Genomic DNA, 12,843 nt, shown 5'->3' with positions numbered 1-12,843 from the left:
TACAATATACTCATATACATAAAATAAATAAATAAATCTTTTAAAAATGTTTAAAATAAAAAAATACATAAAAATGGATGGAAACTATTTTCTAAAGAGTTGCAAAGTTGGGGCTAGAGAGATAGCTCAGCAGTTAAGGGAACTAACTGCTCTTCCAGAGATCCTGAGTTCAATTCCTGGCAAACACATGGTGGCTCACAACCATCTGTAATGGGATCCGATGCCCTCCTCTCATGGGTCTGAAGGCAGCTACAGTGTGTTCATATGCATGAAAGAAAGAAAGGAAGAAAGGAAGAGAGAAAGAAAGAAAGAAAGAGAAAAAGAAAGAAAGAAAGAAAAAGAAAGAGTTGCAAAGTTAAAATTACCCCCCTCTTTCTCATTCTGTATACATGTGCTCAAGTTCCTGCGTGTACACGTCTGTGCACATGTGTACAGGGTGTGTGGTGCAAGTGTGTGGAGAGAGAAACCCATCTTTAAAAGTCTCCTACAATTGCTCTCCATCTTTTTGAGACAGTCTCTAGATGAACTTTGAGCTCAGTGATTGGCTGGACTGGCAAGCTATCAAGCCCTAGAACCCACCTCTGCCTCCGAGCACTCTTCCTTCCCCAGTGCTGGGGTTACAGTCAACAAATGGGGCTTGGGCCTGCATAGCAAGCATTTACAGCCAGAGACATCTCCCTAGTCCAGGCAACTCATCTCTTAACTGCCTTAACTGCTAGTGGACTTACTAGCTACACCATTGTGGATGAGGAACTATTTGTGTTCAGTTAGAATCCCAATTTCTAACTGGGTGGTGGTGGTGCACGCCTCTAATCTCAATATTCAGGAGGCAGAGGCAGAGGCAGGCGTATCTCTTGAGTTTGAGGAGGCCAGCCTGGTCTACAGTGAGTTCCAGGGTAGCCAGGGCTACTCAGAGAAACCCAGTCTTGATAAATCAAAAAAGAAAAGAAAAATAAAAGAGAGAGAGAGAGAGAGAGAGGAGAGGAGAGGAGAGAGAGAGAGAGAGAGAGAGAGAGAGAGAGAGAGAGAGAGAGAGAGCGCCCAATTTCTTTGGTTGAGAACTCTTCACATTGTCATTTCCAGCTTTGAAGCAGTCAGACCATGTCCTCGACCCTGTCACATGTGTCTGCACACAGCTTGTGTCCGGTGTTCACCACAGCCTCTGGCTGCCTGTCCCCCATAGGAGCTGCCTCTTGGCCATTACACACAGTAGAAGGACATATAGCTGAGTGGTAGTGCACTTGCCTGCAAGTACAAGACCCAGGTCCAGCCCCAGCACTGCAAGGAAACGTCTCTTGGAGGGAAACATGGTGAAGCATTTCGGAAATACCAGGCCTGGGAGACAGAGGCAAGAGCATTACTATGTATTCGATGCCCACTTTAAAAGGACATAGCAAGTGCCAGAGCTGGATAACAAATCTATTTCAAAGAGACACAGGAGAGGCATCCCATCTTGGTAATTTGTAGTTTTGTTTTCTAAGTTAATCTACATAAAGTTCTTCGATTTCATCAATCTTCTAATTATACTATTTTTAGTCTAATAATTTTTAAATTTTTCCTGGTCCATTTTCTGGGGTTCGTCTTTACAATTTCCTGAGGTTTCCTTACTGGGGTTCCCCTGGTGAGGCCCCATTAATGCCTCCTCCCAGGAACTAGCTGGAGACCTCTTCTGGAGGCACCTGGGAGGCATGCCCCACCCAGGTACATTCTCTTGGGGAGCCTTGCCCTGACAGCCTGGTGCCAAAGTCCTCAACATCACTACTGAGTTTCTTTCTGGTTTCTGTGATGGGGCAGCAATTCCTGCTGGTACTCCTCCCTTGCAACTGGGAGTGTAAGGTACTGTTGGTTCCAGGTCCCCAGAAGATGTCATCCCATGCTGTGCTTTCTGCAGGACTCACAGCTGTCACAAGACACTTCCACACTCAATGCCTTTCGCTTCACCCACAGTTCATCATGACTGCTCTTCTGACTAGCCCTGAGGCCACACATACCACGGACTGCTAGCATTTCTTGTAACAGTTGCCAAGAACCCTGTCACTCTGGTCAAAGCCTACAGCACTGCCAGACCCAGGCAAATGGCATGTGTGTGTGTGTGGGGGGGGGAAACTCCTGGGACAATTCCAACACTTGCAGGGACAGTCAAGAGGCAAGAGCTGCATGTCCCTGAAAAACACAAACTGGAAAGGGAACCCCAAGACTGTGCAGAAATAGGGCCTGCAGGAAGTTACCTTCTTCTTAGTGCAGGAGGCAGCAGCTTCTAGAATCTTCCACCCACCTACCCCATTCCCATCTCCAGCCTGGGACTCAAAGGAGCTGCCATTGTTAGCATTCATTCGAAGCCTTGGGGCCACACAGTCATACCTCAGGCTTTTGAGGAGGGTAGCCAGCCAGCTGGTAGCTGGTATCTCTCAAACGTCAGACAAGGAATGGTTTTTCAAGTTTTACAAAGACCACAAACTGGAACCAACCGCTACCACCAGGCTGGGAGAATTGCTCATGCAGTTGGACTGTAATGAAAACCAAAGCAAAAGAAAGAGAAGGTTCAAAGCTTGAGGTGGGGCTACGATGGAGCTCAAGTGGCAGAGTGTTTGCCTAGCATGACCAAAGCCCTGGTCTCCACCCACATAGACAAGGCCACATAGGCAAGGTTTCGGGGCATGTACCTATAATCTTGGTTTGTAATTTCAGCACTTGGGAGATGGAGTCAGAAGGATCAGAGATTCCTTGGCCACATGGAGAGTTCAAGGCCAAGCTGGGCTAAAAGAGACTTTCAAACAAAACAAAACAGAAGCCTTGCACACGCAAGACTGGATAGGACCCTTCTCTTCTGCCCTGGACGTCTCTAGCACCCCCTGCTGGCACAGCCTCTCAGGAAGTGGCCAGCCAAGCCAGTAGCAGCTTGCAGAGATTGTGCAGAATCCCAGCACCAGATAAGGCTGGGAATGGAGCCTGGAGACATCCCAACAGGTGGCACCCTCAGGACTCAGCTGCCAACAGTCCTCAGACACCATGATTTCCTCAATGTGACTGTCACCCTGTGGTCATGAGGGGAGATGCCAGAGCTTCAGGTTCGCAGCCCAGATTTCTTAAGGTACACGGTCACTGTCAGAAACTTGTCCCAGCTTGGCTCCACAAGTGATAGGAACACAGGCATCACGGCCATGGGAACCGTTTACACTTGGTGAATTTGGGCTTCCTCTTGGAACTCTCCCATACATCTAAAGTTTTCCCCCAACACCAAGGTTAGAAAGAGAGTTGCTAGGGCCTGCACTTCTGGAGATCCTGAACTAGAACACGTGCATGCTTTTTTTTTAACGGAACACCAGCTGTGAGCAGAGACCCATGGTTTTAAGATGATCAGAGAGCCCTGAATTCTTAGGGTTCACCCTTATGAAGCTGTCTCTAGTCCCCCTCTCTGCAGGAGACTGTACACACACCAGCCATCATCCTCTGCCTCAGCCACAACCTGCTCCCCCACTACCCTGCTGCCTGGAATTGCCAGGGCCAGCAGCCTCCACACTCTGCTCATTAGAGACAGAGGGTCTCTGAGGCCTGGTGCATGATAGCCCCTCTGTGTCATCAGTAGACAGAAGTGGTCTCTAAAGAGCCCCTGGGTGTCTGAGTCTAGACAGGAGAGCCTGTGAGGTCATTGCTGGGCGTGCGTGAGCTTCCCTGAGCTATCCTGCTTTTCTCTGAGTACCGGGCTTGCCAGGCAGACTACAAAAAGGAGCTGGCTGTCTCCAGATATCCACACCTGGGCAGAAGCTGAACCCAGCTTGCAAACAAAGTCCCTAGAGAGGCTATTTCCTGACCAGCCCTATCCCCTCCGACACCATGTGACACTGAGGAGCCAGCCGGCTGACGCGGAGTCTGAGCGCCCTCCTGCAGCTCGGCAGCTCAGGCAGCTCAGGCAGCAGCTGGAGCCTCCGACTGGCCAGGAATTTCCTGGCCAGTTCCTCCAAGGCCCGGGGTGGAGCAGGGAGAAGCAGAACGGTGAGCAGCCACGGGATACTGGTCAGAGCTCTGGGGCAGACCAGGAGCTGGATGTCTTCTGCGAGATGGGGGAGTGGGGGGGAGGCGGCGGCTGGGTGAGTGGGGGAGGAGCAGCTGGCCTGTCCTTCATCCTCTGACTTGGGCTGTGCCATCTGGCTTGCAGGCAGCTCTGGGCCACTCCAGAAGGGAAGCTGAGTTAAGCAGCACTTTCCCCCCACCTGTGGTGAGGCTCCTGTCCCAGCAGTCCCTCCCACCCCCACCCCCACCCTCCATATACTATTGTGTCCCCTGAGGGAGAAGAGGATGAGTCTTACTCCATGGAGAGTGCAGGAGATTCAGGAGACTGCTGTCGGAGCACTGGTCCTCAATTCTCACTGTCCCCAACAAGAGCAGAGCCAGGGCAGGGCGTGTCTAATGTCAATCTATAGAAGGCAGAGCCACACCTATGTCCTACTCCAACCTCCTATGTTTCCAAGGGGAAGCTCGACATTTCTCCTCCATTGTTGTCCTCCCTCTCCCTGCTTCCACTCACAGAGTGCCTTCTCACTACCCAGCCCTGACACCCCCAACCTCCATCTGGTCAGGTGACCCCCACACAGCCCCCTCACAGGGCTCTAGTGGGAAAGGGACACTGGCCAGACCTGGCTAAGCCTTACCCTGCCTGTCACCCCTCTATTGGTGTCCTTGTTATCATTCCCCAGTGTGGCCATAGCTCCCATGCTCTGCTTGCCTCCTCCCTCCCCTCCCTCTCCTCTTCCTTTCCCTGCCTACCTCACTTTCCATGTGCTCTCTCCTCTTCCCTCCTTTCCAGGCTTTCCCTGGGGTGTGCAGGACTGTGTTCTCCCTAGCCCTCGTTTCTAACTGGCACTGAGGCCCTTGGTATATGGACAGGCCTCTTCAGGTACAGAGGTAAATGAGGAAGCTGGGGGGTGGGGGGGAAGGAGAAGGAGAGAGGTTGCAGCGCCTCAAGGCTGGGAAGACCACTCGCTCCTTCAGAGCCAGAGCCTCCCTGGGGTCCTGGAAGCAGCTCAGTGCATGCGTGTGTGGAACTGAGTGATTGGGAGGGTTCTTGTGTCAGGGGGTCTCACCTCTGAGTGTTCCCCCTGACCATGGCAACCCCTCCAAGGCTTCTTAGGTGTGCGAACACTGGCTCACCCCCCATCCCCATAGAGCAGGAATGGCTGGGACCATGGTCAGTATTTTCCCTGTGGAGTGTGGGCTCAGGGGGCACCTGGCTGGATAGCATGAGATGATAGTACTTCAGAGAGCCCAGCTCCACCAGCTAGACTCCAATCACCCCACTGCACTGTCTATACTCTCACCCACTGCCCCTCAGGGCCTGGCAAGCTAGGATAGAACACAAAGCCAGGAGTGGAGCCCTTAATCTTCACCTAGGGATTGACATCCCCACTACCCAAAGGAGACGAGAGGACCAGCCGCACCAAGGCAGGAAGAAGGCTCCTGCCCACCTCTGGGGACAAAAAGGCCCTGTCCTATCTCTCCAAAGCACAAAGAAAAGCTGAAGACAGTGATGGGGACAGATGACCACAGATGCTGGGACAAGATAGGGGACCCCAGCTGATGGATGGGACAGGGAACCATGCTGGTAGGATATGGATGCCCTTCTGCAGTCTGGGTCTCTAGTGAGCTATGTATGGAGTTTAGCTGCCTCAGCAGCACTGCCCAGCTATGTTAGGTCAGGATTGTACTGACTCTCCAGCCGGGCCCTCTAGCATCAGTGAACCACTGCCTCAGGCAAAGAAGGCAGGAGGTGAGGACTCTGCTTAACATCACCTTCAAATAGCTGCCTCTTCCCTCTCAGGGAAGGAAAGGAACACACGAGAGGTCTCCCTAGTCCCTAAAGGGTTGGAGTTTTGTCTGCCTGTGGGCCCATGGCAAAGGAGAGAGGTTGCTGCAAGGTATGGTGGCCAGCTAGAGGGTCCAGAGCCCACTGGCAACACACCCTCATGGAATGTTCCAGAAAGCCCTAGAAGATGTGAGAGCTTTTTATGCTGATGGCAAACACAAGGGGGCCTCTAGAGTTATCCCTCCAGGTCCTGTGTCCCCTGTACAAAGGGAGCCGCAGGTCTGGGTCCCTCTTTCTCTCCCCATGTTCCAGACCATTCAGACTCTCTAAGCACACAGTGTGAGTAAGCCCCTGGGATGGGGGCTCTTTGAACAACTGACAGAAACTTTTTTATCTCACGCCTTGGAGATTCAGGTTAGGTAAGGTGATGAGACAGAACTGAGAGGTGTCCTCCTCCAGGCACTGTCAACATTTCTGTCACCTACTATTCCCTGGCTACTTGGATCCTCAGAAGTGGGCAGGGGTAGGCTCAGGCCCCTGAGCCAGTGTCATTATGGTTTCAGGGGTGTCCGGAGAGAGAAAACGCAACACAGACATCAGCCATGACGTCACTGAGCGTGCACACACATTCTCCCAGCACCCAGGGAGACATGGCGTTCAACCTGATCATCCTGTCCCTCACGGAGCTCCTCAGCCTGGGCGGGCTGCTGGGCAACGGAGTGACCCTCTGGCTGCTCAACCAGAACGTTTACAGGAACCCTTTCTCCATCTATCTCTTGGATGTGGCCTGCGCCGACCTCATCTTCCTCTGCTGCCACATGGTGGCCATCATCCCCGAGCTGCTGCAGGACCAGCTGAACTTCCCTGAATTTGTACATACCAGCCTGATCATGCTGCGGTTCTTCTGCTACATCGTGGACCTGAGCCTCCTGGCAGCCATCAGCACAGAGCAGTGCCTGGCCACTCTCTTCCCTGCCTGGTACCTGTGCCGCCGCCCACGCTATCTGACCACCTGCGTGTGTGCGCTCATCTGGGTGCTCTGCCTGCTACTGGACCTGCTGCTGAGCGGTGCCTGCACCCAGTTCTTCGGAACGCCCAGTTACCTCCTATGTGACATGCTGTGGCTAGTGGTGGCAGTTCTCCTGGCTGCCCTGTGCTGCACCATGTGCGTGACCAGCCTACTCCTGCTGCTACGGGTGGAGCGTGGTCCGGAGAGGCACCAGCCCCGGGGCTTCCCCACCCTGGTCCTGCTGGCTGTCTTGCTCTTCCTCTTCTGCGGCCTGCCCTTTGGCATCTTCTGGCTGTCCAAGAACCTGTCCTGGCACACCCCCCTCTACTTCTATCATTTCAGCTTCTTCATGGCCAGTGTGCACAGTGCAGCCAAGCCTGCCATCTACTTTTTCTTGGGCAGCACACCTGGCCAGAGGTTTCGGGAACCCCTTCGGCTGGTGCTCCAGCGGGCCCTCGGGGATGAGGCTGAGCTGGGAGCTGGGAGAGAAGCATCCCAAGGGGGACTTGTAGACATGACTGTCTAAGCACAGTGGGTCACAACTACAGCTCCAGCCTATGGGGGCCCAGGGAGCTGCCTGCTGTAGATAAAGCTGGGAGCAGAGCTCCATCTGTAAGACCCTGAAGGGACATCTTTGCTGATGACCCCATCATGTGTCCCCTGGGAGGATTCTTGGAAAAGGCAGGCAGAGAGCAATGTTTCTGTGGAAGGCCTGCGGTGGTGCATGTTAGGCAGCACTCCAGGACCACCTCATGACAGCTGCTTCCACGGCCATCCTTCCCCCACTTCTCCATGGCTACAGTGACGGGACAGAGTAGGCATGAGACAGGCTAGTCATGGTGGTGGGCAACTGTCCCTCTACCACTAGCATCCTCCTAGCTAGAGTGTGCGGTGACTTTTCTCGGTGCCCCATGTTCCTTCCTTTAGTGAGGGATAAATGACATTGAAACTGGGCATTCAGTTAGGTAGGGGGAGTGGACCCCATATCACTGCCAGAGAGCAAAGCTGGCACAGGCTCGCCATCCCAGCTTGAGAGATCATGGCAGGACTGTAGCCCCTAACTGGGCTTTATCTGTAACTCTAGTTCCAGGGGATCTCCCTCCTTTTGCTTCTGCAGGCATGCATGTGGTATACCTACATACATAATACATATACACACACATACATACATACTTATGTGTGTGAGTCCAAATGCTTGTATGTGCATGACACATACACACACACACACACACACACACAGAGAGAGAGAGAGAGAGAGAGAGAAAATAGAGTTCAAGGTCAGCTTTAGAGGACCCATCTCAGGAAACAAAGCCCAGAGGGAACTGTGTAGAGGAGAGAGACCACTGGAGGATGTAAACCTCACCCAATGCTTCAGAAAAGCTGGTGGCTCCTGAGTCTGAATCTCCAAGTGAGGTTCTCTGCATGGGCAGCAAGCCCCCTCCCAACGCTGTCCATAGCAAAAGCACCTCTACCTAGCAGGACAGAGCCCAGGGCTTCAGCACCTGGACAGTTCCTGCCTCACCCTCTGTCCTGGACAGGACCTGCCCACCTAGTAGAGGTTCTCTGAGGAAGCAGCCTGGCTGCAGGCCACCACAGGTGCCGGAGCTCCTGTCTAGCCAGGAGCAGAGATGAATGGTAGCCAGCCCCCCTCCACCCCCAATCTGGGCACAGGTGGCCGAGAACCAGGGCTTGGGAGCCCACCAGCCCTGGAAGGGCTTACCACCATCCACATATCATCACACTAATTCAGACCTTACCTTTCTACTTCCTCATTGAATACAGCCAGTTGATTACACATACACAATGTTTGGAGTTGTGTCCAGCAAGTCCCAAGAGGATTTTATTACATCACCAGAACTCCAGGCCCGCATTTGTGACATGCTGGTCTCCTTTGACATCCGTGTGGGTGTAATTCTGACTTGAACCAGGCCCACAGATGGAGAGACATTTGGTCTCTGTCATGACTAAACTTGTTCCTGAGTCTGGGTATGGACAGAAGAACCCTGCCTGGCATCTCAGAATTGGCAACTCACTCCCCCTACCCCACTCAGGTTGTGTTGGGATGCACCCTGTGGTATGGTGCCTTCATCTCAAATTCTCTGGCAAGTCTAAATACAGGGACCCCAGGAAACTAGGAGCTTGAAGTGCTGGTCCTCCTCTTCCAAAGGAGTTCTTTGCATTCCCCACGAGGGCCTTCCCTCCTCCCAACTGGAGCGTAGGAGCCAGTGTGGCTGGCTGGCTGCCTCCAGGACAGGATTCCCAACTTCAGTTCCTCAGCTTGGGGAACTGAGAGCTTGAAGGGAAGTAGCCCGCCCACAAGTCCAATTTTTGGACACCCACTTCTCCCTGGGGGAAAACCCATGCCAGCCTTACAGGTGTCTCCCCAACTGAGCATTAGCCTAGAGTCTTTAAGGCTCGGAGAAGTCTGTGTTTGCTTGAGAGAACCCAGGACATGGCGCAGACCCTCTACTCCTCTCCTAGTTAGCTTCAGCTGTTGACACAAGAGAGTCCAGAGTTATCTGAGGGAGTCTCAGCTAGGGAACTGTTTGGGTCAGGTTGGCCTGTGTGCATTGTCTTGACTGCTAATACAGGTGGGAGAGCTCGCTCCACTGTGAGCAGAACCACCTGCAGGCAAATGGACCTGGGCTCGCTAAGCACCAGCCCAGGGGCAAGTCAGTTAGTGGCTTTCCTCCATGCTTCCTGCCACTGCTCCTGCTTGACTTTCTGCCCTGACTGTTCTCCAGTGATGGACGGCAACCTGGAAGTGTAAGCCCTGACTGCCCTCAGTGATAGACAATGACCTGGAAGTGTAAGCCAAATAAATAAAGCTTTTCCTCCTCAAGTTTTTTTTTTTTTAGTCATGGTGTTTATCACAGCAACAGAAAGCAAACTAGTACACATACCGTCTGCCTTTTTAGGCCAAGGCTGGCTGGAGTGTCACAGCCTACCCTGGGTGCCCATGTCTCCCATCTACTCAGACCCCTTAGCCACCCTGGGGTACATTCAGATCAGGGGCACTCAGGATATACCTTTCCTCACAGGTGGGTTTGGGACACCTCAAAATTCTTCTCCACTGGACTTCATGCATAGACGATTCTTCCCAAAGATCTCCAAATACATATGCATCCTTCTCTGAGATAGATCACCATGGAAACAGCACACTCCACCACCTCTATGGTGCATGTGTGTGTGTGTGTGTGTGTGTGTGTGTGTGTGTGTGTGTGTGTGTGTCCCAATGCCTGGACTGGTTGGTTGTTCTCTAGACTCATGTCTGCCTGCTCAGTCTCCTTCCTGTTGTCCAAGAGACCATCCTGTCTTTGCAGCCTGCCTCCATCCTGATCACATCTCTCCTTCTGCTCTCAGAGCAACAAGGTCCCACAAAGGACCCCCAGTCATCTTGAATACCACTTCCACCTAGTGTGACCTCAAAGCCAGGTTCTTCAGCTTACCTTCCTGGCAGAGCCAGGCCTTTAGAGGCCCAGGGTCTAGGAGAACTGGTCAGGCCAGCATCTATCATGGCCCACCCAGCTCAGAATCTGGGAACACGGGAGCTGCTCTGGAGCACAGATTTCTCAGGAATGGGACATCATTGTGATGTCACTGCTGGGTCAGCCAGACATTCTTGGGAGCCACTGTAAGCCTGGTCCCTCCCACAGCCCACAGGGAGCATGAAGGAGCCCAGCCTATGTTGATAAAAACCTAGACTGAGCAGAGACAACAGCCTAGTGGCCAGTGGCCAGAAATAACACCCGACTGCCCACTCCACCCTGTTGCATGCTAATAAAAAACAATGTTTCTCCCAAGGCTTGTGAGGGCCTTGCTAGCTCATGTCTCACCTATCTCTTTGTCTTAAAGGTCAGAAAGTGCTTTCAAGCCCCAGCCTTCCCCTGGCCTCCATCTCCTGCTGTATCCAGGACAGTGTATTTCACAGCTCCTTACTGCTTTGACCCAAGGTCCAGCCCTTTGGTGCCTGCAGGGCCATCTCTAGAGAGACCATGTGAGCACCTGAAGTGGTGGAGTCTCATTGGCTTTTATGCTTCTTTTATACTTCTCAACAGGTGGTCACTAAGACACATCAGGCCTGTTTCTTTTAATGAGACTGTGCTAAGATTTGGGGTCCATTAATGATATTCTCAGGTGTAGAATTTGCTCTACACAAAGCGAAGGATTGCATGGTGACAGGTGTGATGTCACATAACCTTCATGGGATTCCAGAGATGGAGAGGTCCAAACAGGAGCTACAGCCCAGGGGCTCGTGTCCCTGGTTGTGAGAAGAAGCAGGTCCCTCTCAGTATGCCAGGCTGGCCCTCAGCCCAGGGGAAGAACAGGAAGTCCTTGGCCCCAGCCACCCCTCCTTAGGAGCTCAGCACCCCCTGAATCCCAGGTCCTGTTCTGTTTTCAGGCTGCCCTGGTATCTGGCATCTCTCTGCCACTGAAAGACACCCCTTCCAGAGCAAGCTAACTCTTAGAGACTTTTATGTACTGGTTCATAGTTCCAACTACAGACCTGGATGCAGAGCCCACACGTCTCCTTCTCTATAAGGTTCTTATACTCCTGAGGTATCACTGCACTAAGCTCCCAAGGCAGGAACCAACCAGCCAGGGACAGCCTTGCACTCAAGGCCCTGACCTTCTCCATCTGGCCTATCAAAGCACTATCTCTTGCCTATACATCTTCTGCCCCATGACTCATTGTGGTATGTTAAGGTTAGACCCAAAGCTGCAGTTTCTAGGGTCCCAAAATAGCATGGAGGTATCAGAATCCTTGTGTGTTATGTGCATTGGCCAGAGACAGGAGACATGGCCTAGAGATGACATCCCACACAGGCTGATGGGATAAAATCTGGAGGTATTTGAACGAGGTGTAACCCAGGCTACTGGAATGGAATAGGGTTTCACAGGGCTGCCTTTGATCCAAGCCACATGCACACACACACTTTGCATTTGAAAATCAAGTACAAGGGTCTGGAGAGATGCTCAGCGGTTAAGAGCACTGATTGCTCTTCCAGAGGATCCAGGTTTGATTTCTAGAATCCACATGGCAGTTCAAAACCATCTGTAACTCCAGTTCCAGGGAATCTACCTTCTTCTGGGCCATGGGGGCACCAGGTACACATGTGGTAACAGACATACATGCAAGCAAAACATATATAAAATAAAATAATTGTTTTAAAGGAAAGAAAGTCAAATACACTGAGGACAGAGCTGTTCATGTGATTAGTTCAATGGGTTGGGGAAAAAAGAGGCAGAGTGGTTAGGCCACTCTCTCAAGGTCACACAGCCAGAAAGGTTAGGCTACCAGCCACTTCATGGCCTGTGCAGGGAAACTCCAGACTCAGGTGTAACACCCTGAAGAGCACCAGAGTCCACACCTGTACAGCAGCCAGGAGGTATGGTCCAGCCCTTGCTAGACACAGAGCATCTCCAGGGTGATCCAAAGTATGGGATCTGACTGGTCTGGCTGTGATCTGTTTGCAGATCCTCACTTCTAACAACTTTCCAACAGACTGTGCCATGTGATACTGGGCCTATCTACCTCTCCTTCGGGGGTCTCATGGCATCTCAGGCAGGTCCTCAGACAAAAAAATTAGAAAACCGGCAAAGAGGTTGTGATAGTTTGACTATGCTTGGCCCGGGGAGTAGCAGTATTAGGTGTGGTCTTCTTGGAGGAAGTGTGTCATTGTGGTTGTGGGCTTTAAGATTCTTATCCTAGCTCCCTGGAAGCTAGTCTTTTCCTAGCTGCCTTTGGAACAAGCGGTGGAACTCTCAGCTCCTCCAGCCCCATGTCTGCCTGGATGCTGCCATGATGTATATCCCACCTTGATGATAATGGACTGAGCCTCAGAACCTGTAAGCCAGCCCCAATGAAATGTCCTTATACGAGTTGCCTTGGTCATGGTGTCTGTTGAGAGCAGTAAATCCCTAACTAAGACAGTTTCCAATGTACACCCTAACACCAGTGACTGAACTTACGAGTTGTCTACTGGGTCTCCCTGGCAATCAGGAGACATGGGAGTGTTTATCACAGTCAATA

The 12,843-nt window shown here is 52.1% G+C and overlaps 1 protein-coding gene and 1 long non-coding RNA gene across 3 annotated transcripts; one reads left to right on the top strand and one right to left on the bottom strand.

Annotated features, from left to right (window-relative positions):
* Positions 1-1,111: 1,111 nt before the first annotated feature.
* On the bottom strand, positions 1,112-10,370 carry LOC116103274. Its single transcript, XR_004123448.1, has 3 exons — positions 10,259-10,370; positions 2,362-2,507; positions 1,112-1,335 (listed from the first exon to the last, which is right to left on the bottom strand). It is a non-coding gene; the product is annotated as an uncharacterized LOC116103274 (long non-coding RNA).
* Mrgpre (MAS related GPR family member E) lies at positions 3,883-9,651 on the top strand. Of its 2 annotated transcripts, XM_031388993.1 has the most exons (3): positions 3,883-3,993; positions 4,805-4,902; positions 6,364-9,651. In XM_031388993.1, exon 3 carries the CDS (start codon positions 6,403-6,405, stop codon positions 7,333-7,335), a length of 933 nt encoding a protein of 310 aa, XP_031244853.1. In that variant the 5' UTR covers positions 3,883-3,993; positions 4,805-4,902; positions 6,364-6,402; the 3' UTR covers positions 7,336-9,651. The 2 variants fall into 2 exon arrangements, with proteins under 2 accessions (XP_031244853.1, XP_031244854.1); XM_031388994.1 differs by lacking the exon at positions 4,805-4,902 and having other exon boundaries at positions 3,895-3,993.
* Positions 10,371-12,843: the final 2,473 nt, after the last annotated feature.

Source organism: Mastomys coucha, unplaced genomic scaffold (assembly GCF_008632895.1).
Source record: "Mastomys coucha isolate ucsf_1 unplaced genomic scaffold, UCSF_Mcou_1 pScaffold21, whole genome shotgun sequence".
NCBI classification, from domain to species: Eukaryota; Metazoa; Chordata; class Mammalia; order Rodentia; family Muridae; genus Mastomys; species Mastomys coucha.
Note: the sequence above shows the minus strand (reverse complement) of the source record. Positions and strands in the feature narration are given on the sequence as shown.